The 25,179-nt window shown below is 37.1% G+C and overlaps 1 protein-coding gene across 7 annotated transcripts in view; it reads right to left on the bottom strand.

The window, feature by feature from the left end:
- Positions 1-380: 380 nt before the first annotated feature.
- LOC112137340 (proto-oncogene vav) overlaps positions 381-25,179 on the bottom strand; it is a 31,618-nt gene continuing 6,819 nt past the window's right edge. For 2 of the 7 annotated variants that reach the window (XM_024259595.2, XM_024259596.2), the window contains exons 2-30: positions 21,028-21,215; positions 20,673-20,775; positions 20,467-20,583; positions 16,041-16,157; positions 12,191-12,249; positions 11,860-11,925; positions 11,093-11,201; positions 10,373-10,468; positions 10,139-10,207; positions 9,965-10,068; positions 9,791-9,890; positions 8,796-8,891; positions 8,654-8,722; positions 8,489-8,575; positions 8,328-8,413; positions 8,114-8,249; positions 7,937-8,046; positions 7,722-7,823; positions 7,547-7,641; positions 7,439-7,461; positions 7,284-7,320; positions 6,991-7,127; positions 5,960-6,025; positions 5,742-5,773; positions 4,754-4,864; positions 3,024-3,111; positions 943-1,072; positions 660-814; positions 381-572 (exon numbers count right to left, since the gene is read on the bottom strand). In XM_024259595.2, the coding sequence (XP_024115363.1) occupies positions 519-572; positions 660-814; positions 943-1,072; positions 3,024-3,111; positions 4,754-4,864; positions 5,742-5,773; positions 5,960-6,025; positions 6,991-7,127; positions 7,284-7,320; positions 7,439-7,461; positions 7,547-7,641; positions 7,722-7,823; positions 7,937-8,046; positions 8,114-8,249; positions 8,328-8,413; positions 8,489-8,575; positions 8,654-8,722; positions 8,796-8,891; positions 9,791-9,890; positions 9,965-10,068; positions 10,139-10,207; positions 10,373-10,468; positions 11,093-11,201; positions 11,860-11,925; positions 12,191-12,249; positions 16,041-16,157; positions 20,467-20,583; positions 20,673-20,759 (2,538 nt within the window). In that variant the 5' untranslated portion in view covers positions 20,760-20,775; positions 21,028-21,215 and the 3' untranslated portion in view covers positions 381-518. The remainder of the gene's footprint in view (positions 573-659; positions 815-942; positions 1,073-3,023; positions 3,112-4,753; positions 4,865-5,741; positions 5,774-5,959; positions 6,026-6,990; positions 7,128-7,283; positions 7,321-7,438; positions 7,462-7,546; positions 7,642-7,721; positions 7,824-7,936; positions 8,047-8,113; positions 8,250-8,327; positions 8,414-8,488; positions 8,576-8,653; positions 8,723-8,795; positions 8,892-9,790; positions 9,891-9,964; positions 10,069-10,138; positions 10,208-10,372; positions 10,469-11,092; positions 11,202-11,859; positions 11,926-12,190; positions 12,250-16,040; positions 16,158-20,466; positions 20,584-20,672; positions 20,776-21,027; positions 21,216-25,179) is intronic. The other 5 variants (XM_024259601.2, XM_024259600.2, XM_024259603.2 and 2 more) reach the window with 4 other exon arrangements.

The raw sequence follows: 25,179 nt of genomic DNA, 5'->3' as shown, positions 1-25,179 counted from the left end.
TTTTGTGAAGAATAAAGATTTTAAAATGTGTATTTTAGGACAGAAGTAGAAAAAGTTCATTTAAAGAAGATGAAAGCTAGTGGTTAATTAAGTCATGTAAATGTGGTTTTATTTTAGGTTTAAATAAAAATAACAAAAATATGATTATTTTTTTCAATCTTTAATTGAATGCTGGTGGAAAGCTGTTAATTTAGAGACATATCTGTGAGTACAACCAACCCTTCAACAAAACACACCAGATGAAACAATGTTTCTGTGACATAGTGCCCTATAGGCTTATAAGTATGTAAAGAGTAGTGTCTCTCATTTTAGTCATTTTTAAGGTTATTTTATGATTAGTTAATGTTAAGTTTGAGCTCCACACAAGCCATGCAAGTCTGTTTAGTTCAACTGTTTATTTATATGACGGCGCACCACAATACCATTCACTCATTCATTCAAAACAAACCACATTCAAGCACATATATGCAGACCCTCACATATATATTACTTTCACATTCAAATAATGTGTTGGTACGTCAGCAGTAATCAGAGTAATCTTCATCCACATAGTTGGAAGGAAAAAGGCCCACCTGGAGGGTAAAAACAGATGGATTTGGTGATTAAATTATTTTATAAAACATCTTTTTGAACGTGTGTGGATGTTTGGGGAGTCTCACCCTTCCGTAGACTTCTCCTTTCCACCAGCCGCTGTGACCCTTCTTGGAGAGGATTTTGATGGTGTCGCCCTCCCTCAGTGACAGCTCTGAGCGGTCCCTGGCGGAGAAGTCATACCTGGCTCTGGCTACACCAAAGTACTTCATGCTGCCCCCTGCTGGAAACAGCCCACATTGCAGCATAGTTCTAAAAGTTTTCTTAAAAAATGAACCACACATGAGTCATTTCTGTCTCTCTGGACTGCTTGTCTGGATGACTTGCAAAAGAGATGCAGATTGCCAGTACCTGGTGCAGCATTTTGTGTGTTGTTGGACGAGTTGCTTTGCTCTGGTTGCTTGTAAGGCGTGCGTAACGTGGTGTCCACATCCCGAAAATATTCTTTTAGGGAGTTCTGCTGGTAAAACTGAATCATATCCTAAAAAGAAAAAAAAAAAAACACACACAAGAAGATGATTAACATTTTAATATAAATAGATGATTGACAAACGAGTCATTTAAAGACCCACTCTGAGGAAAATTGTGTTTTTAACACATTCTTGTGGCATTTTTTAGATGATGAGGGCATATATTTAAAAGATTAAGATTAAATTGCATTTTAAGTGTTTCTTTATTCAAATCGTAGTGAATCAGGAGAAGACAAAATAATGCAGTTGGTAAAAGAGCTTAATTGTAATGTAGAAACAACAGAGGGTGGGCCACAAGCTTCCTGGGGCCCGTTTCAAGAAGCAGGTTTTGTTGGAACTCAGAGTTCGTGAACTCCAAATTCGGCAAAACTCTGAGTTTTCGGTTCCAGAAAGAGGGATAACTCAAACCCGGGAAAGTGGGCGAAACCAAGCCCGTTCCAAGAAGCGGGTTAGGATGAACTCAGAATCAATCACTATGGTAACTGAGTCTGTGAACGAAACCTGGTCGGTAGCAGGTTTTCTTCAGGAAACTTAGAGTTCTCTGCGGTCTCCGCCCCTTTTTAAAGTGAAAGATGTTCAAATATGAGTTCTTCATTAACATTTAGAGAACATTCACATTAGAGACGTCACGTTTTCACCACTCAGAAACCAAAATAACATGTTCATTCATAGAGGATCATGTAGAGAGGAGGCTGATTAATCCAGAGGAAATGTTATTTACGTCGGTAGAGGATTTGGAGGACACGAGTCGATTGACTGCAGTTTCCCGATTCATTTTTATTTCAGCGATATTATAAATAGTGAGTTTTTCCAGGGACTCGCTATTAAAAAATTAAGTTTTCTTTTCCTTATTTTAAACCCTTAACAATAGGAACTAAGGAATGTCAAACACCGGAGAAGGATGTGGACTTATCCACCGTCCAGGACTTGCCTCACACATTAGCTCAATTGATAGCAACGCTGCCTCCCACTGCAGAGGTAGCGAGTTCGGCTACGGAAAGTTATTTTTACGTTTAAAAAAAATCGGCGAATATTTTTTAAGTCTTGAGAATTAAAATTAAATAAATACTTTTTTAACATATGCCAGGCAGCTACAGTTTCTTTTTAGCGTGCAGTGATATCTGTGTGTGTAGGTGGGGGGTTACGATCACGGAGATTACTTATTAGATTGGTAACAGATCAAAAACCACTCCTTACTCAACAAGAGACAAAATAACCTTCCTGACATTATTTATTCATTATTAGAAATGATTCAAATAACTGCAGATATTTTCTCTCTGTTCTACCGCTGCAGCTGTGTTGCTTTTCTTGCAGTAAATGTGCTCCTATAGTCGGCATATGCTTGAAGGAACTTATCAATTTCCCTCGCCGGAAGTACGTAACTCAGCTGTTTGCTCCCGTTGCCATGGTGAATCATGCTGTCTTTGCTCCATTGATCAGGGCTTTTTATGGTCGCGACGCTCACACCTGATTCTGGTTCTGACAACTTCAAGTTGATTGAATCAAACATTTTCAGCTGTTCTGGAACCGAAAACCCTGAGTTTGAGAATTTTGAGTCCAGTGACTCTAAGTTCAGGTTCGAACTCTAAATTTGTTGAACCTGCTTCTTGAAACGGGCCCCTGCTCTACTCCATTCTGATGCATCTAGTAGTAAACAAACAGATCCATTTATGTCTTCATGTTCCTCGTCTGAGCTGACATCTGGATTTAAACTGTACGGCTGGATAGCTCCAATATTGCTCCCATTTTTTTGTTGCACCAGTGACGTTAGGGTTGTATGGGGGTATAAGTTAGCAGGAGAGCATGTAAACAGAGAGCTCTCAGCAACGAGGTGGGACATGTTTTGATTTTGATTTAAAAAACTACTAAAAACCCTTAGAAAATAGATCAAAGATGATCGAAGTGGCACTTTAATAATTTCTGTCTGTGTAGTTTAAATGTTGTGGCCACTGTGAGGCTTACAGTTAAACACTTGAAGGCTTTCTTCTCATTAATGCGGTACAGGCCGTCACTGGTGGTGATCTTAATGTGTCTGATGTCCATGTTGAACCTATAAAATATAGAGGTCAAGAAAAAAAAGCACATAGAGAGTAAAAACACAATCTAAATAAAGGGGAAAAAACATAACTTTAGTACATTTTTCAAGGTGTTTAAAACCGCAACAGGAATTATGGGTAACAAAATAGTTCAAGTACATAAAACCTTGATGAATGGAGGACCTATCACAGTACATGGTGTTCTTTTAGTGCTTAAATGTTCCATTGTGTAACCCCACATAAAATCAAACTCACAAAGCAATTCAAATGCAAACTGAGAAGTTGTACTCAAAAAGTAGGAACAAAGATCCATTCACTTCTGTAAAAACTACAGGTGTCGGTGTAACATTCAGTCAAATGGATAACCTGATATTATTCTAAGAGAGAATAACTGGTTTTTCAACTAAATTATAATAAAAAAGCAACAACTTCAAAGGTTTACAGGTGATTCTAGTCTAAACAGGGGTAAAATACTGCTCATATGATTCAAAGGTTCTGTAGTGTAACGGTGAGTTCACTTCAGAATTACACAAAACAGGACACAAACAGCTCTGTAATACAAAAAAAAAATGTTAACACAATAAGGCTTTTAAAGTAATTAGTAAATTCCAATTTAATTCTAGGATTACCTATGAAAGCCTTCAGCGACAACTGAAGTATTTTTAAACTATAAATGTATGTTAGAAAAAGGAAATAGTTGGTTCAAAAAAGCAAAAGTGAAATAACAGCCCCAGAGATGCAACAGTTTCTGTCAAAGAGTCACTTATTCAACTAAAAATATGCCAAAAAAGGAAGGAAAACCAAGTACATTTAACAGCAATAAACTGGAGTTCTTGTTTCCTGTCTCGCTTGATTAGTTTTTTTTTATATCACTGTGGGAAAATTAAACGAAACTTTTAGGTCACCGGGAGCTTTGTGCTTCTGCACATGCAAAGCTGTCTTCACGTGCTCTGCGGTTCATTTCCTGTTGCATAACCCAATTTTAACAGTTTTTTTTTTTTTGCTGTGTGTATGCAGGAGTTTGCGATGGAGTCTGTTTGCAGCACAGCTCTGGAGCTGCAAAAAATACCCTGATAATTACTGATAATCAAATGACTTCTGTACAGCTGAGGGTACTGCAGCGCCTTTTACCTCCCTAATTCTCCAAGCTTTTAATTTGAAAGTTGATATGGGAAGTTGTTGTGGAGAATATTATTTGCGTCTGTATCATGTCAAACTACATAATCTATATAATCTTGGGCAGGTTTTTGCTGAGTCAGTGCAGTAAGAGTATTATTAGAGCATGAAAAGATATATCTTCTTCTGCAACTGAGCTTTTTTAAACAATATTCTGATTCATTTTGCATTTAAAGCAGAATGGCAGAATGGGTAATTGAGAGGATGACTGATGTTACTAGAGATGGATTTATTCTGTACAAATACTATTAGCAGAATTTACAATTTCATTTATATTTAAATATATATATATTAAAATTTTTCACACCATATGAAAAGTCCTCAGTCAGTTTCCTGTTCTCTCCTTCCTCACTTCCTCAGATATACGATCAGAATGATCTGAATTCTTAAGGATGTTGTCACGTAAAATGTGTTCAACTCAGTTTAACACATTTTTGTTTCAGAAAATAAAACATAAAACAGAAATGAATATATTCTCACTTCAGGCTGATTGCGAATTCCCCGCCATCTTTCTGCCGCACCAGGAAGGTTCCATCAGAGCGAGACATTAAAAGGTTTTTGGCTGCAGTGCGGTCCATGTTCCCGGCAAACCTATCGCCCAATAAGAGCAAGGGTTAATTTTCCATCAGAGTTTGTAGGGAAACACTTATTTTTACCTCTTACAGCTGAAGAACAAAGACTAGCTCAGACTCTCCTTCACTTCTCCATCTTTCATAAAGACGTCATTTCATACATTTCCTGTTTTATTTCTTCAATTTTAGAAACACTTTGCATTTCAAGTAGTTGCATCTGATTTTAGTTGGCAAGGCAGAAGTGTTTAATAAAGTACATCTTCCTCTGAAGCCACATTAGTACTTCATCATCTGTGATCTTTTATGGAGCGACACAAATATCTTGTCTGTTCTAAGACACATTTTGAACACTTTGTTAAAATATGGAGTCTCTATTAAATTTTCTAAGATCTATAGTCAATAGATCAATATATGTATATTTGTTTAATACTAAAAAGCAGGTGTAGATCTAATAAATATGTAAATCTCTTACTGTTAGTTGAGTTTTTAATAGATTTTCTTACATTTCACAAAATAAATAAATAAATAAATAAATAAGTAGAACACTTTGTTATCGGGATTTGACTTAAAGGATAATACCAAATGAAAAAACATTTTTTTTATCATCAAAGAAAGCAGTTTATTCAAAATTCTCAAACATTAAGTAAGATTTTTTTTATCTTTGTATAGAATGGAAAGGTTCTGCATTCACTCAGCGTTGCTGTAAAACAGTATACTCTGCTTCAAAACCACCAGCCCTTCTCTGCATCTGCTTCTATTTTTGTGGTTTTGTTTAGTCCTGTTTTCTGTGTTAGCTCTCTTGTATATCTCCCTGTCATAGGAAGAGCAGTGCAGAAATCTGTCTGACCATGACGCTAACTGTGGCTTTGTGTGCTTCGCTTCCCGTTCACACTCACCAGTTGTAGACTGACAGGTTTGGGGCCGGCTTCTGGAAAAAATAAAAAAAGAAGTTATGAGTTTGTGGTCATGGTGGTAACAGTTTTTTATGATCTACTGCTTGATAACTTTAGTGCAGTAAATCAATCAGTAAATATTCAAGTTTCAACTCTATTTAAAAATTAATCTGTCATAAAATACAGTAAATTTGATAGATAGTCAAAAAAAAAAAACTCACTGAGATGTAAGGGTGAACTTTTTGGCAGGGGAACCATCCCATTTGGCCCGTGCTGAGATTTCTTCCCTGAAAGATGCAGACAAATATAAATAACTAGCATTTCCCTCCTTGGATCAAGTCTGTTTGCCCCATGAGACACAGGTAAAGCAGGTTTCTTAAGGTGGATTTGTTTCTTAACATGGTTTAGAGTTAAATCAGAGCAAAAAGAGATTGTGAAATATCTGAGTGAGTTGTAATCAAATATAAAAAATAGTTTTACAGAGTAAACTGAGCTAAATTAAATAATAAAAGGGTGAAAAAAAGACCAAAACAAGTAATTTTGCTGTTGGGGTTATTATAAATAAAATAAATCAGCATTAAATGACGTCCACATAGTATTTTTAAATTCTAAAACATTCAAAGTACTTTTTAAAATCTAAAATGACCAAAGGTCTTTTTCAACTCCTATAAATTGTTCTAAAATTAAAGTCAGACTAGTTTTCATTTATGCAAAATGTAATTTTGGAGTATTTCTTTAATCCAATCGTAGTGAGTCAAGAGCAGACAAAATAAAAAATGCGGTTGGAAAAAACTTGTAGCTGTGACGTAGAAGATACAAGGCCACAAGCTTCCTGCTCCGCTCCATTCTGATGCATCCTTTTGTAGACGAATAGATCCAGGTACGTCTGTCTAAGCTGGAATCTGACTCAAAACTGTACAGCTTCCCATTTTTGTTGCACTGTTGATGGTTTCCTGGGGTTATGAGAGGCTGTAAGCTAGTGGGAGAGAATGTCAAATGATGGATGACGAGAAGTAGGGGCAGGTTTACTCTTACGCCAATGGTCCTGCTTATAATCGTCTTTTTGGGGAGACTATAAATGGCATAATCACAATTAAAAAGCCATTAGGAGCACTTAGAAAATATATCAAAAGATGATCGGAGTAGCACCTAAAAGAACAAATTAAAATTGATGCCTCCATACATGGACCGGGAGAGCTTAACAAAGTGATGCGGGATAAATTCTTTAAAATAACAAAAGCCAGGGTTTTACCTCCCACCAGGCCTGGTCAGGGTCAGCACGGGTCAGCTCAATCAGGTCCCCTTTGGAAAGCTGAAGTGGCTGTCCGAAACCCACAGGAGGCGGAGGCAAGCTGTAATATTCCTGATTCACCTCCATCTTAGGAAAGCCTGAAAGAAGAAACCAAGACCATGAAAAGACCGTATGAGGTTTGAAATCAACACATCAGTCCTGCTTTTTAAAAAGAAAAATAAAGACATCTTCAATAATTTAAGGCTTAAATAGTAAAATAACCAATCACTAAAAATTTTTTAGGCTTTTCTTACCAAAGCTAGGAGGTCCTGGTGCTTTTTGTGTTTTATTCTGCAGGAGAGAATTGAACACAAACTGAAAAAAACTTCTGATAAAGTGTGTGAAACTGTGAGAAGAAAAACAAAACCAAAAAAAAAACCTAGAATTTAGGCGAAAACAGCAGACGTACCTTCTTTAAAGTGGCAGAATTACCTATAATTTTAAAAGAAAAATCTACTGTAAGACTTAATAATCATAAAATATTTGAACACATTTAAATAAATGTAAGCATACAGACCAGAATTTCGTCCACAGCCTGGAACTCTGCCTAAACACTCTTTATGTGCGGCCATTTTACAGCGAGAACACTGATACCCCTGGAAAAAGGTCCCTCTGTGGACAGCACAGACACGTGTGAGCTGTCTGCTGCTCCTCCTTTTGATATGAGTTCTGGGAACTGAAGACAAACATACCTCAACAGCATCAAGCAGGCCTTGCAGGATGTCGTGTCCTCAAAGCAGTGCATCTGAAAATCATGGTTATTTGCTGAGTAGTTATCCGGATTCATGTTTGACCTGCAACCAAACAAGAACCAAACGTCACAGAGAGGAGGGAAGTACGCCGTTGGTTGTTAGGAAACAAAACAACACACAATTTATGTGAAGCTTGTGCTACTTTGAAAGCTCACATTGCCATCTGAAACTGCTCCAGCCATTTCTTCTTCAGCTCCCTCGTTTTGAAGTAGAAGTCGTATCCACATCTGCCATAGCAGTCCAGCAGCAGGAAGAAATGGGCCCACTGTGCACAGACAACGGTGTGAGTTCGGCGAATTCCCTCGACACACCCGAGGCGACAACAAAACTACCTTTTTGTTTTCCTTCTCCCCTGAAACTTCATCTCGTAATTGGTAGTGATTTAGTTCAAGGATTTCCTTCAGCTCAAACGTCTCGCCGCTTTTCTTCTTGCAAACGATCACGGCCTTATCAAAAAGGAAGGCGTATCTGAGAAAGGAAGCAAACTCAGGCTCAGACAACAGACGCGGTCTAGAATTCAACTATTGAGATACACATGCACGACACCTGTCTTGCTTGGACTTTTTCTCCGAGCTGGAGATCTTCAGCTCTCCGTCGATCTTGGGGCGACCATAAAGAGCCAGAGACTGAGTCTGAAGAGCAGAGAAGAGCTGAGATGAGTAGAGAGAAGAAACCTGACAGGGACAAAGCATTCAAAGGGCCCTCACCAAGTTTTCAATGGACATCTGAAAGGTGGTTATTTGCTTAATGATCTCATTGTCTCGTTTGACTTCATTGACACACTGTGCCAGGTCCTGAACGCACACAAACACGCAACGCATTACACAACTAAAACAACAGAGTCACTGATAGATGAAAACATGCAAACACACCTTCATGGCATCCAAGGCCTTTCGAAGGTTCTCTTTGTCTGATGCGTCTGTGGTGTGTTTGACCAGCTCCTGCAAACCCAAAACAAACGTTCAAACCATAGAAAAATGAGAAACCTCAGGTGGTGTCAATGCAAAAACGTACCTGTAGCAGCAGATGATATTTGAGGACTCTCTGCATAGGAACCATGAGTAAATCTCTCAGTGAAAAACGCCCATTGTTTGCTCTCTTTGAACACTCCTGAGGAAAATAAGAATAAACATTCTCCTTAACCCTTGATGTTCTTTCATTTACTGTAACTTGTCAACCGTTAATGCGATCAATGTAATTCAAGGATATTCTGAAGCAGAAAAGGAGAAATATTCGCTTTTCTGCTTCAGAATCTAATGGAATGGAACGGTTGACAAGTTATACTATGTTAAAGATTGTGTGTTTAAGTGTTTAAGCAAGTGTTAAAGTCCACAAATGACATTTTTTTTTATTTAAAAAAACAAACATTCTCAGTAGTGTTTTAATTATGATTATGAAGTTTTTAACCAAAATCCCAGAACCTAAATGTCTTAAAAAGCCATTTTTTATGTTAATCTGAAGCCTCTCTTTCCAAAATCTCCTCTGGGGGGGCGTGGCATTTGGAGCTGAGCTGAGTACCCCCCGTTTGATTATGACAGCTCTGTGTCTCGCTAGCATAAATCTTCACCGCTGCTACATGAAAATGTCCAGCATTATCAGTAATGTCCAGCCGTATGGTTCTGATCCGGATGTCAGCTGGGACGAGGAAGTGAAGATCTTCATGGACCGAAGTCCAGATTTAGTCAAACAACTCAAAATTGTAGTTTGATACAAACTAATCATTTTAAATGTAGCAAATTACAGAACTTTTGTCAAATGATCCAATGTTTCACTTTTTTCAGAGTAGGGTTATTACCACACCTACAGTCCAGAACTTCTGATAAACTCCTCCCACTCTGCAGAAAATATGTATTGAAAAAAAACACACAAGCTTTTTGAATTTGGCTAAAAACTGTATCATCAAAATTAAAAGGACACTAGAAACGATTTTACAACAGAAAAAAAAATACAGTTGGAGTGTGATTTGCTCATTCTGACATCTCCTGGTTGAGCTCAGGAGACCTCCTCACCTCCAGTTTCATCCTGATGTCCTCCCTCGTATTGGAAAGCCTGTCCAGGTGTTTGGTTGCTGCCTCCACTTGACTACAGTAGTAACCATACAGTAACAACCTACGGAGACACACAACATGAAACGAGTGCATGTGTCCACTGTAGTGGGACTTCTTTGGAGAAAAACTACGCACTCTTCCTTGTAGTTCACAAACACCTGGTACAGATTTTTCGCTCCGTGACCTAAGATGGAGCTCCGGACTTCTTCCAGAAGGCGCCGGTGGGTGGCGGCCAACTCCTGCACGTTATGTCAAGTCATGTCAGTGACAGCTTAGATGAAGCCCACGCAACAGCATTTCCTCACAAACCTTTATGTTGATGAAGATACTTTCAAGGTCTCCAACCTGGAGAAACCTTTCAAGAGGTTTCATAAAGTGCTGCACAGAAAAGAAGTGCTGTGGTTAATTTGAGTATAGATTTGCATATAAAGTCAGTTCCTTCTGTGTGTGTATGAATGGGTCATTTCATCTCCATAAACTCCTCCCTGCTCTCACTTCATGGAGGAGGCAGAAGGTGACTGTTGATCCTGTTTGAGTGCACACCTGTAGTATTGACTCCAGTGTATCTGTGTATTTTTCCTCAGTTTGTCGGATTTCCTGCAGGCAGCACTCCCGCTTGTCCACACCAGTCTTCTGATGCTGAATGAACACAGGCACACAAAAACAACAATAAAATAGCAATTATTTTTTAAAATATTTTTTTTAATTTCTTTTAGGGACAAAGAACTTTGTTTCCTGGCTTTAAAGGAATTGCTAAATTTATCTTAGAAAAATAACAGTAAAAAAAGAAAGAAAGTACTTTTTTTTGCTTAGTTTACCTAATACTTCACATAAATCATTTTTGTGTCATTTAAAGTTATGTATTTATCCACATTAACATATTTTTAGCAACATTCTTGAATCATTTGGAACTTAAAGCTTTTTATTTCATTTGTGGTCGTCAAATATCACAGAGATAACAGTCCTTATGTCTGGTTTTGAACAAAATAAAAAATGGAAACATAGCAATTATGATTACAAAAACTGTTCTCTACAAAAACCATCATTTGATATTCTAAAAATAGTCACTTTTGAAGTTTTTCAAATCAAAATCAGGAATTTATAAAATAGACTGGAGGGTCAACTTTGTCAAACCCAATTTATATGATCCCAAAGGTTAAATCTGGTAGCCACAGGTTAAGGTCATCAGATGAAATTATAAAAAAAACTGTAAAAAGTCATTTTTATCCGATAGAAGTTAAATCTTTTACTTGAGTCACTCACATTCTCAGGCGGTTCGCCTGTTTTCATCAAGTCTTCATAGATATCATCCCCTTCGTTTTCTTCATCTTCCACAAAATCATAAAAGTCATCATCTTCATCCACAGTGTCACTAGAAGATGAGATAAACACAGTTGGTTTTTTGTTATCACTAACTTTACTTGTGTAAAGTTGTAGTTGGTTCAGGGTTTTAATGGAAAATCCCATTATTTGTTCTCCCCAAAAATTGTTCTATTTCTTTTTTATTATTATTTTTCATTTTCAACTTTTGCTGTATTTATGTAATATTTTTCAGACACTATGCTGCACCTCAAGATGCTTGACAAAAACCCATACAACAAAAAATAAAAACATGCAAACACACATAAACGCAAGTGGTAAAAGAAAATAGGCTGCAGGACATGAAATTTTAAAACTAAATAAAATACAACTGCCATTAAAAGTATAGAGAATTTATAATTTTATCGATACATTGCAAATAATTATGGTAAAAAACACAAACTGTTTTTAATATGAATTTTTAGCTTCAACTACTGCAACCAGTAATTAGCAACAACCAAATAAATCATCAGCATGGTCTTCTAACCTCAATAACAAATGTAATAGGTAAAAGTAAATAACATTATTAAACACAATTACTAAAATAGGTTATTTTTAAAATGCTCCACTGGAGGTGAAGGTTGTCAGCCCCTTAGCTTAAAACAATAATACTTTTTTGACCTCCGTTTTCCTTAGAGAAACAGTGTGGAATGATTGATTAAGCGGCTTACTCTATTAGGTCAGACAGTCCGCTATAGATTTCATCATCAGAGGCACATTCTTCCATGGGAAACGGCCTGGAAAAGAGCAAAAATGACTTGAATTAAGAGACCTTTCTTTATCGAAATAGCTTCATGCAAATTTAGATCAACAAGGGGTTAAGATATTTATTTTTGGAAACAAACAATAGTCAACAAGCAGGCCAGAAAAAACACTATTTATAAACCAAAATAAAGTAAAATATAATTATTATGAAATGCAACGCAAGTTTATGAAAGTTAACCTAAATGATTATAATAGCTGGTCACATTTGACTTTATGCACATATAAGAATCTACTCACTGAAGTCCTCTCTGTAGAGCAATAGGTGAATGGGACAGGATGGACAACGTGTTGATGACCTGTGAAAGACAAACACAAACATTGTTGCATTGTGGGTAGATGAAAGTTAATGAAGGAGAAAAAGAGGGCAGAATGCCAGAAAAATCCTTCTGGCCAAATCTTCATGTTAAATTATTCAACTTTGACCCTTTTCTCTTCTTGGAGAATCTTATCAAAATGAGCAAACTCAGCTAAAAGAGGTTACAACGGAAGTGATCAAAAACAAAACTACAGGGTTTCCCCATATGGGTCTGCACTAAATTGATTGTTGTGTCTGATAAAAAGATTTCAGTTTTAATTCTTTGATTTTTAAATCACAAAATGTCTAGTTAGCATTGCATTTAAGGTGCTAAAATATTCCCACAAACATGTGATCAGAAGAGTGTTGACTTGAAAGTTTTAATTTAGGATAAAAGCTTATTTGCAGTTTGAGCAAAATATTGATCTCCAAAAATATAAATGGGGTTTTCTTTTTTTGCTACATTTTGAAAACTTTAGGCTCCCCCTATGACACTTGCTGGACTGACAAAAAAGGACACTTCCTTTTCTTGATTTACAGAAAAACTGAATAAATACCCGTCAAAAGAGGTCTTTTTCTCAGTCAGCACTTCCGAACCTTTATTTCTGCTTTTAATCAAAGACAGAAAAAGAATAAAAGACGTTGCGAGAACTGAAAGTCTGGAGCAGAAGTTTGCAGAGAAACATTTAAATGAACTTGATTCACATGTTGTCTTTTGGCTCAGAGGCTTCCTCAGTGCAACTGCAGACAATAATCCGGTAGTTTCAACGTTCTGGCGGAGAGTCAGTGGGTGGTAAAAACAAACAAACTCATGATTTTGACGTAAAACTAGACGGTAATGTGGCCTCCAGCTTTTATCAAGAGGCAAAAAAGTTAAGTAAGTTTTAAGTTAGCTTAGCAAAGATAAGCAAAGCTTCAATAAGCTACACCAGGGGTCTGCAGCCTGTGGCTCCAGAGCAACATGAGGCTGTTTTACCCCAACAATGTGGCAAAAAAGAAGTAAAGTAAACTAACTCAAAATGCTTCAACAATCCAGCAGTTGGGCTTCATAGTTTAACAAACAGAACAAAGTCAAGTATTTTAAGTGCGCCTTATGATTCAAAAACTACAGTAAGGGTCACTTAGATCTGATTTTATTGCTTTTAGTTAATTAGACTTATATATTTCTGATTGAGATGCACCACAAACAAAAAAAATAAAAAATGTTTTAATTACTGCTGACATTACACTTTAAAACTGATTTGGGATGATCATATGTGACAAAAACTGTCTTTTATTTTGAAAGGAAGTCATGTGAACATTTGTAAGAGGTAATAAACTATTACATATTTTGTACATAAGCGATTTTTTTCCTTATCTGTGTGTTTTTATTCTCAGGAAAGAAAGTTTATGGATCATAATAGTAACAATAGGAGTTGCTCTAAATAGTGGTCTTTAAGTGTTTAAAGTTGGAGACCCCGGAGCGAAACTAAGCTAATACACTGCAAGCTAAGCTAAGATAAACATTGCTAAACTAAATAAGTAAAGCTAAATAAGGTAAAATTGAGCTGTTTTTATAGTAGGATTTCTATACTTTGTAATCCATTAACCTCTTTTACAGCTTCTATCCTTAGACTGTTCTCTTTAGAGCAGTGGTTCTCAAACTACGGCCCGGGGGCCGGATCCGGCCCTCCTCCACATTTTGCTCGCCCCCCAAACACTATCAGAGATGCTTTTTTTATTTTTATTTTTTGGCCGATCAAGACCCACATAGAACATTACTTTTTATTCCATCCTTCTGCCGTCTGAACTGTGACGAGAGAGGATAGACTATTGGTTTAATTTTTTTTTTTTTTCCAGTGAATGTTACATAAATGTATTATTTAAAATTGTGGCAATCTGGAGATACATAAATGTTTAAATTTAGACTGTGATTTTTACTTTTTTTTTTGTTTGCTTTTTTCTTAATGAGAGAGAAAAAGGCATCCTGAACATATTACTACAAGTATTTTTTTTTAAACAGTAAGCTTCTAGTAGTGTGATAGAATAAATTTAGCCATTTAAAAAAAGGTGTACCTCTTGTGATGAGGGGACAGTGTTAACCTCTACACTACACTATACCACTGCTTGCAATAGTAACCCACCAATCCACGGTTAGGATTTCTCCACAATTAACTAACGTCCGTTCAATACCACTTGTCCAAGACACCCAAAAGTTATCAAAAGTATGAAAAATAAACAAAAAATGCTCCTACCACAGACAATTTCTGACCCTCTAAAAGCAAAAAAATATGGCACAGGCACAATTTCCTGTTTGCACAGGAAGTCAGACAAATGGTTACTTTTGAATTCCTCTAAACACACACTAAACTGCTGCTTCACACACACACACACACACAAAAGGTGAAATGCAGCTCGGAGGGCCTGCGCTGTTTCATGTGGTAGGGAGACAAGGAACCCAGTATCACAAGAAAGTTCTAATGGTACATTCGCGCGTGCCTTAAACAATAGCAACGCCTCTTAAGAGTTTGTGTGGGAGCTTCCAAGTGAGATTATAAAAAGAGGAGTACTCACATGTACATTTCTCTAATCTTTCTCAACTCTGAAGCCAAAACATTTTGTTTATCTAGTTTGAAAACCAATCCATTTCATTCCAAGTCAACACCCTCACACACTGCAAAAAGTCTGATGCACATGCAACACTGCATAAGTTATGTAGCAAGTCATGATATGAGTCTTGGTATTTACAAATGAATCATGCAGATATGTAACAGTCACAGCCTTTGAGTGAAACTGAAACTTTTTTGGGGGCAGTGGAGTGTCATCTCCGAATTTAGTTGTGAGGCTGAGTTTGCTTTCATCTCTGGTTATGGTTTTGTGCAACAATAACTGGACTACGAATGCATTTTTGTATTTTCTTTTCAATAAAGTTTCAATAAAATTTTGAATTTACCAGGAAACAGCACAAACTCTGCGTTTCACGTCGTCAGAGAGTGGACTTTTATTGATTCACTTCAAAGATTAAAGCTCATTTTTGGTTTAGCTTAATTAGTAAAGAAAAGTTATGGTCATGTTTACTACCGACCAACTTTATCTCTTTTTCTTTTTTGAATGAGAGCCGAGAAGACAAAAAACAATGCCAGTCTATTAAAAAAAAAAAAAATTAAAATAACTTTTTCCCCAATTTCTACAGAATACCTTTAACTACAAGCAGTAAGATTTACTGTGGTTGACAAAGTAAAACTACCCAAACTACTTTTATACTTCTGTCGTTTTGCAGTGGAGTGCTGTTTTCCGTGTTTCCTGCTTGAAGGCAATAAGATCTTTGTTTAGGCTTAAGGGGAGGGAAATATTATACAAATAACTTTTCCTGTAACTACTATTACCTGACGAACAACAAAAAGGGGAAAAATAGTGAACAGAGTATCATTTTTCTTACATAAATATTGATTAAAAGGTTTTTAGTTTGAATTATGATAAAAGGATTGAAACAAATTAAAAGTATTAGTGTACTACATCCACAAGCAAAAGTATAAAGCAAGTATTATAAGCTGACTGCAAGAATCCAGACTTACTTTACATCAAGAAGACAGCAGAAAAACCCTAATGAACAGTGCTGATTACTGAAGGTTGCTTACTAACCCACAGTGTGCAGTTATGGTGGTTGACGTTTACAAATTTAGAAATCAAATGCATGATTTCATTCGGGCCTTGCGGGTTTACTGTCAATTTTTTTTTTTTTTTTTTTTACTACATCACCGGAGAAACAACATCTCCTGATGCACAGAAAACATAGATGAGGTGCAGCGATACCTTTCCAAAGTCCCGGACATCGAACAGTTCGAAGGCTTCAAATAACTCATTCTTCTTAAGATGAAACCTCTCCTGGCACACTCCCAGAAACGTCCGGATATTCTTCAGGCACAGGAACTGATGGCAGACAGACACAGGACATTGACAGCAACATTAGACAATATATCACAGTTTTGAATTTTGATGAGTGTACTTTTTTAATGTTTTCTTTTTACTAGTTTGACCCAGATGCTGCTAACAAAACTATACACAGGTTGTGTCTCATTTTCTTCTTGTCTTATGTTCTATCCCTCCATTGGTTAATTAACTGAATTGAGTGAGTCAAAATGGATGACACTGCGCCCAATTTAAAACATGCAAAACAAAAAAAACATGCACAATTCTGCATGTCTGACCTATATGGTCAAACGTTTAAAACTATGCATGACTTGCAGAGCCTTAAGCTCTTCCTTTGCGTTTGCCTCGTCTTTATCTCAGTACCCCCTCTCTCTTTTCTCTGCGACTGGCTGTCCGTCTGTCTGTTCAGCTGCGGGAAATGCGGAACTCTCGCTTAAAGAAAGGGGAAATGTTCTGACCGATACTGCTGCACACATCTCATCTATCAGAAGTTTGTGCCGACAGCGTCATGTGCTTTTCCAAACACCGCTTGTAATTGCTGCAAGAGTATTTATTAATGGGGGCTACCTTCTGTTCTTAAGCGAATTTTTCTCAACCACATTTGACCTCGTGGGATTCCCTAGTTTCACATTTGCCAGCCAAAAGTGCAGTAGCAACAGCACGCGCAGGTGTTTCAGACATTGTGTAAAGCCCTGTCAGGCGTAATACAAGTACTTCCCTTGGGAACATTAGGCAAAACAGATCACAGCTTCTCTTTTTCTTTCTTATTGTTTCTTTCTCTGAAAATAGTGTCATTTCCCACTTGCTTCTCTTTTATTATTCTCAGCCTCTGAACTGCAGTCCTTACCTTTGCTATTTTGACAGGACTTAGTTGTTTATTAGCTGTATTTTCCACATTATAAGGCAAACTTGATTTAAAAAAAAAACAACTGCTGGAGCGCCTTATAAAGTCTGGTTGTGCTCAGACTACGGTCACGTATTACAAAATGCCACCACCTAAATGCTTTTTCAACAGTTTTGGCAGCTGGCCCAGAGGCGGCATTTGCATTCGGGAGGTGCATTCCAGTGCATTTTTTTTTTTAAGTTACAATTCTACAGCGACTGGCCAATTTTTTTTCTAAAAGTTTACATCGGTCGGGCTGCATGACTCATTTCGTGGCAGTGACAGGTGGGAATGTCAAAATCAGCTGGGGGGACACATGTTGGTGGCAGGCGGAATTGGCAGCTGGCAGCAGCTCTATTTTGACGATGTGTAAATCTCTATGGATGGCGGCCATCCATATCAAGCGCCACCGGCCGCCAGGTAGCCCGGGAGTATATAAGAAGCAGCCCTGATGGCTGCGTCTACATTTATGACCGCGCCAATGATTAAAAAAAAAAAAAAGAAATCTTGAAGATTCTGCCAATGCTTCTCCATCACACAGTGGCTTTTGTATTTGTGACCTTACTGATGCTGAAGCAATTTTGGGTACATGGCGCTCTGTCAAAAATGTTAGTGTGTGTTTTTACGAGTTCTAACAAGGTTGTGTGATATTGTAAATACGCTAACATGGCTAACATGGCTAGTAACGGTGTCATACTGTGTTTTTTATAGGCTATGACCGAATTTTCTAGTGCTGTCCGGAGCTACAATTCCAAAATCAAATACACTAGAAATTTCCCAGAAGTCTTTAAAAAAGCTAGTGTGCATCAATGCTCACTTCATTGGGGGATATAGACCACAATGCATTGCGGTTGAAACATTTTTGCGATAAAACGTGTTTAAATGTAATTTTTAAAAATAAACTATCCACATTTTCATCATCAGAACACAGTGGAGTCACAAATAAGCGTCGTGAAATGTTGTTATTGATTCAATTTTCACTTTGTGAAATCAGTGACGTATCCGCTCTTTAGCAAAACGAAAGAAAAGTAGTGAGCATGGTATTCAAATTGCTTTTGAAATCCAGGGCACTATTGAGTAGTCACAGTAACATTTGTTTTTGTGGTATAGTTTGTTTTTTTAACATTTTGCAAACAAGGTTGGGAGTTACAGGCAGTATAGCTCATTGGTTGCAGGTATTGTTAGTATGCTAATGTGGCTAACGCTAATGTAGCGAGTTACAAACAAGTTCTCAAGTTACTGTGAATGCAAATAAAAAAGTCTCACTGACAGACCTATCTCTGATTGTTCTGTCTCACCTTATAGTTTGGTGTACCTTGACATTCATTATAGTGCAGGAAAAAAACGGTCCACAAAAAATTTGGAATGAGGCTAAAAAAAATGTGTAGTGCCTTTATCTGGACACTTTCATTAGTCTAAAAGTCGAAGAGCTTGTTGCTTGTTTCTGACTAATAGATATTTGCGTCATCATGGAGCAACTTTGGTCTATTCCATAATGTTGCTTCATCTTAACAAAAACCCCTCTCTGGTCTCATCTGTCTGTACGAGATTGTTCCTGAAATACAGTGGAGGTTTTTTTTAAACTTATCAAACTTCTTTGTTTAGGACAGAAGAAACTTACATCCCGAAAAACCGTCCCTTTCTATTTCTAAGATGTCATAAGTATGAAGATATGCTATCGTCTCCCACACCCACAGGAAGGTTAGTAACCATCATAAACACGTTCCCTTTTCCAAAAATCTTTCTCACAGCAGAACAATGAACTTCATATTGTTTTGATTCTATTTTATGATCCTTTTTCCAAAATAATGTAGAACAACAGTTACTTCTCTATGGCCATGCTAACACAAAAACTGGTTCTTATATAACCAACAGATCTCTTTGCTTCTATAAAAGTGAAAAAAAGTGGGTTTTGTTATCCTTTTTTTTTTAATTTGCCTCTATAATTTTTTGTTACATTAATGACAAGAATGTCTGGACTTTAAATGGTGTGACCAGGCTGTAAGAACACATTGGCGGTTGCCACTGTTGCCTCAAAGCAGAATGCACTGTACCGGCTTTCAAACACATTTTCTTTCTGGCCACTCCAATTTCCTGCCACAGTTTAAATTGTATGCAAACGCCATTCACCAATAAGTTCAAAATACATTTAGGTGTGATCATGTGTGGTTGGCTGTCTATATGAGAACCCACATGAGTGTGCAGTCTTCAGTCATTGAGCCTTACGGACTATTTTCCTTCTTTTGACTTGTGATTTTTACTTAGGTTCTTCTGTAATGGGTTAACAACAGCTGACATAATAGAGCCTAATTGAAATGTGAGTCTTATTAGAATACAGTTGCATCATATTTAAAATAAAGAAGAGGACTTTCAGTGCAAAGAGAAAACATGTTGGTATGGGTGGAATACGTAAACACCACAGTAAAAAAACTTTACTGCAATTTCACTAGTTTTCACTTCAAAACCGACCGAGTTGGAGCGTCAAAACAGGGTGATGGAGGTATTCCATTCTTTCCTTTACAAGTTAAATTAACCCGTGGATTAATACAGATGAGTACATGTTGAGAGGTTATTTTTTAAACAGTTGGAAGAAAGCAGATTATTTTTTTCACAAAAACGTTCTTGATCTCTTCTTACCAGCATCTTAAAAACATCTTGGCGTTTTTTTTTATTTACTTTTCTGAAAATTATTTTTAGTTAATACACATATTTAAGCAATAACATTATTTAAACCAGTAATAGTGTTTTGTTTTTTATTAATTATGGTGGTCCTTTACTATGTCACTTTTTTTTTTTTTTTTGCGGCGCTCTTTGCTCTGTATCCTGATTGCCTGTAGATCTTGTCAATCAAAGCTCTCCACACCGTGTGTCCTGTACAGAGAACATTCAGTTTGCCAAACTTACAAAAATCTCTGGTTGCAAGCAAATCTTTTCCATTTTAATTCTATAATACTGGAGTTATTTTTCTGAGAAGGTTTGAACTTTGAGGGTTTGAACAACAGAGAAAAGTGTAAAATATTCAAGTTTGTTGGAGAACATTGAATAAAAAGTGTGGTGAGGGGTTTTATAGCCTTAAAACAGCTGTAGTTCTACTTAGCGGATTTCACCCATTGCAAGATATTCCCCGCAAACGTTGTAGATTAGTATAGTGCATCTGTTGAATCCTTTTTTAGAACTTTTTTTCAATAAAATATTTGTTTTTCTTTGTACATTCCTTCTGTATGTCACATTTGAATTTTTCTTTTGCATCTTTTCATCAACATCATCCTCCTTTCTGCACAGTCTCAGCAAGCCTCCTGATAAGGACAAATATAGATTGCAGTATTTTCTTATCAGGCGGTCTCTGGGCCTTAGTGTTGCATACTGCTGGAGTCGTCGCCATGGATATGATCTATGAAAATGGAACAGGAAAGGTCCGGGACTTACTTGCGACATCTGTGGCCTCAGGTTGATCTCCTTTAGGTTGACCGCCTGAGGCAGCAGGTTGTTGAGCAGCTGGCACAGCAGCACGCCGTCTCTTAGAGCCTGAGCCAGGTCACATACCTTACCACATCACATACACCTTATTAAGTTTCAAAACCAACAGATGGAGATGTACTTTTGATAATAGGTCAGTGATGCAGATGGTTTACCTGGGCATGCCCCACTGTGACTCTATGGTTCTCAGGCAGAACTCGGCACTCAATTAACCACATCGCACACTGCCGCCACAACTCCATTTTTAATTTTTTTTGCCTGAAAATAAAGATATATAGTGTATCTGTGGATCATCTAAATGTCAATACAAAGTCACATCTGACTTTGATAAAAAATTGTTAGATTAATGTTGGGCTGATTCAAAAAACTGATCCTCAATGAGCACTGAGCAGAAACAGTCAACTACTAAAACAGCCATCTTGAAGTTACAAAAACTCAGCAGCAACTTAAAAAAAACCCGACACGCTAACTGATCAAATATCCGTCTGAGGATCGAAAATGACCTCTTACCTTCCTTAATTTCTCCAGGCAGCTCTTTTTCTCTCGATGTTGACCCACCCCAGGCGTACTTTCATTATCTCCTCTTCAGGCTTCTGCACTTTTGTTCTGCCTTTCTTCCGTGGTGGGTGTTCTGCAGAGCTGCACTGTGTTGAAAGCTTTTAACTTCATCCCGCAACTTCCTTTTTCCTCTGACGCACCTTCACATACACACATGCTGACATGCACACATGCAAAGCTGCTGCTGCTGCCTGTGCTATAAGGCGATAAACCAGTGTGCGGGTCTGAGAGTAAAATGAAGTGCACTTGCAAAGAGCTTGACAGAAAGAGCAAGGCTGAATTAAAAAAAATCCCAGCACACAAAATGATTAGCAGTTAAAACAATTTACAGCCTAGAATTAGAAATAACGAACCAGTAATAGTTTAACTGTGACGGAATGAGTGTCGACTGATAACCATCAATAGAAATATTGCACAAAAAGTTATTTTTCACTGGTATGTTATGTCCAACAAAGCAAATCAGCCATAATTTGTGACATTTTCAATTTTTGCTCAAAAAGTACTTTTTAAGAATCATTTTTTTCACAATTTTTACTGCTAAAAAGGATTACTTATTTACTGCTAAGAAAGAAGGTTATCCCACAGTGTGTACCTATACATTCTTATTTTTGCTTTCGAATTAAAACTACTTTGCTGCAGCGGCATCAGATGCTCACTTGATTGATAAAAACAGAAACACACTTGTCTTGTATAAAACACAACTTTTATGTTTTTTCTCCTCGATGTCAGTGTAAAAGTAATTATTTTTTATCAGATTTACTGCTATTAACAATTGTTTTGTGTACCTTTACTTTTGAAGTATAAAATTTATTTTTTTACTGGGGAATCAAAAACTAATTAGTGACCAAAAATGAAAAAAAAGTTTCTATAACAGAAAATACAATAAATTAAAAAGAGAGAAAATGAGGATGGTCAGGCTCCAGAAATGAAATCCAGAATGAAAGTAACACCCTGAAGACTTCTACTTGCCCTAAATATCAATGCAAATAATCCAAATAGCATCTAAAAATATAGCAGGGCAGCGGAATTTTTAAAAAAGGATCGCTACCAAATAGTTGTTTTTAAATGTGTTAATGTGGCACAAATGGTTTTGCACTATTGTTGGCAGGTAATCATTTTCAGCACAAGGTGAATTGAAAAATAAAATCTTTTATCAGCATACAAATTCACAGCTGTTTTAATAACCGATACATGATACTTTTTTAAAAACTTGTTTAATCATTGTTATCAAACTGCAGTGGGACAAAAAAGTATGTCAACTGTAAATTCTGCAAGTCCTTCGACTTTAAAAGATTAGTTTGGTGTTCATCATGCACTTCAACTGTGAGTTCTTGATTAAAGTTAAAGTTAAAGTCCCATTAAAATTTGTCACACACCTAAGTGTGTGAAATTTGTTCTCCGCATTTGACCCATCCCTTGGGGGAGCGGTGAGCGGCGAGCGGCAGACACAGCCGCACTCAGGAACCATTTGGTGGTTTAACCCCCCGGTGCAACTCTTTAGTGTGTCACGCAGGGAGGCACTGGGGTCCCATTTTTAGAGTCTTTGGTATGATTCGGCCGGGATATGAACCCACAACCTTCCAATCTCAGGGCGAACACTCTACCACAAGGCCACTAAGCTGGATTCTTTGATTTTTCTGCATCATTATACAAATGACTTTTTCCTGAATTCTTTACATTCTGTCTATCACAGTTGAAGTGTTTGTATGATAAACATTATAGACCAAACTCATCTTTTTAAGTGGGGAAGCCAAATACTTTTTGCCCTGATGTTTATAGTTATTTTGTTACATTTGTTTCCCTGACCTATTCAGTTAATGATAAATGGCTTGTCTGTTCAGACTGAAAGCCCCCCCCCCAAAAAAAATAATTAGTCTATTTCCTTCTACATTTATAGTTCTTGTGGATGGGGCTGTGTCTTATTCATATTTATTTTACTACTAGTTAAAGCTGGAGTTTGTGATAAAATAGTCACATTGTGGAGCAAACATGAGTGCACAGGTTAAATGTCATTTAATAAGTAACAGCACATGAAAGATTGAAAGATTCATTCAAAATCTACCTTAACCCTTGTTGGTATGTCGACATTGGGAGTGGGGTGATCTGGACCCCATAAGATAGTACATGAGATAAGGGTGATTACTCTGTAAAAATTTACCAATTTCATCCTCAAACAAGAGAGGCCAAGTGTCCAACATATTCAAATCAATTCCAGTGCAATGGTAAAGCCCCATGGAATGGTCAAAAAGATGAAATTGGTGATTAGTGAAGCCAGAATTTTGCTGGATTCAAATTTGCAAAGTTCTTTTTTGTCTAAAGCCAGATGTCTCCTAACAGTGACTGGAATCTCGTTTTGGTAAACTAGTGGCACCAAAGTGACTATGCAAGAATGTTGCCAGGAACCCTGAGATCTAAAACCCCAAAAAGCCACAGACAAGGTTGCTTTCTATAAATTCTTCACTCAATCCCAATAAAAAGGAGGATTACTTTGCGGTGATTCTCTTCTTTTGTTTTTTCTTCCTGTACAAGCAGAATCACTTTCAGTTGGCAGTTTCAGGGAGCTTTTGTCCTACTTTCCCTAATTTTCTTCTTTATAAAAATCTGTGTTAAAATTACTTTTCCAGATGTACACTTTCTCTGGAGTGTGATACAAGTGATGACCAGCTGCCACATTTTCCAAACATTTTTTAATCAGTCATACTTTTTCATTGTGCCGTACATCACTTTTAAAAAGCCTCATGCTGTCTTTGTTTATGGTTATTGTCACATACATGATGCTCTGTTAAATAGCCTATGTTGGTGAGAAAACTTAGCAATTCTTTTTTCCTTTCACTTCTTTTTTTCTCAGAACCAAAGGACAGTTTCATTTGATCTTGTCTCTACAGTTCCTGTCATGTTAAAGCTCACTGCGGTGTAAGAATCATTTACGAACTAATAGCAGATTAGGTTGTTGTATTGTAGATGTGAATAGAACTGGGGATGGTGGTTAGAAATGGTGGTTAGGGTTGGATGGTGGGGGTGCTTTTGTGTGTATTTAGGGGAAATTCCATCTATGACTACACTAATAATTTGTTAATAGTATTACATTTCAAGTTATGCTAAGTAACTATATTTAAAAAAAAATTTTGATCATATACTTTTAAAAATAATTTTTGTCCAATTGAACAATCTTTGTCTAACGATTTTGACTTGTAGCTTGATATACTAAGTGCTGTAAGGTTTCACACCAGCCACTGTTAAGGAACAGGCACCTCATTCTCAGATGCTGACCGTGGGACTACTAGCACATTCTGAAAAGCAGAGCTTTGTAGTTTTGGTACACACAGGGAGCAGGAAGAAAAATATAAAGGAACTGAATCCTAAAATGTATTGAAAGGTATAAAAAGGATGAAATAAAAAGTAATGAATGAAATAGGAAGGTTTTGCTGGTGGTGTGGTAAATATGTCACAGTCACATGAACACACTAGTTCAATGTAAACATTAAATATGGAGTGTTAAATCCACAAATGTTTTCTAAAGACCCACTTTGATAATAGTTGTTCTATTTTAAGCAATCCCAGTGGTCTTTTAATCATGATTATGCCATTTTTTTGCCAAAATTAAAAAGCCTGTCTTGTTTTCTAGGACAGTTTGTGTAGAACGACAGTAGTTAATTAGAAATTTGCCTCTTGAGTGGTAGGTGGGAAGTCTGTCCCCTTCCCATCATTCCTTTACACACTCTCCCGCTAGCTTATAGCTCCTCACACCCCAAAGCTAATGTTACTGGTGCAACAACAGTGGCGAGCAAAATTGGAGCTACCCAGCTGAACAGTTTTGAGCCAAATGTCAGCTCAGACAAGGAAAAAAAAAGACGTGTAAGGATCTATTTGTCTGCAAGTGGATGCAACAGAATGGAGCGAAGCAGGGAGTATGTGACCTGCCCTCCATATCTTCAATCTATGTCATAAATACAATCTTTTTTAAGCTGAATTTTTGCATCTGCAACTAGTCCTCCTTCACAACATCCACAAACCTCCTTTTTGGTCTTTTGGTCCTCGACTCCACCCTTGTTATCTTCATCTTCCTCACCGCAAGATGGAAGACCACAAGTTCAAACTCAGATT

Source organism: Oryzias melastigma, linkage group LG1, assembly GCF_002922805.2.
Source record: "Oryzias melastigma strain HK-1 linkage group LG1, ASM292280v2, whole genome shotgun sequence".
In the NCBI taxonomy this organism is placed as follows: Eukaryota; Metazoa; Chordata; class Actinopteri; order Beloniformes; family Adrianichthyidae; genus Oryzias; species Oryzias melastigma.
The sequence above is the reverse complement of the archived record's forward strand: the minus strand, read 5'-3'. Positions and strand labels throughout refer to the sequence as shown.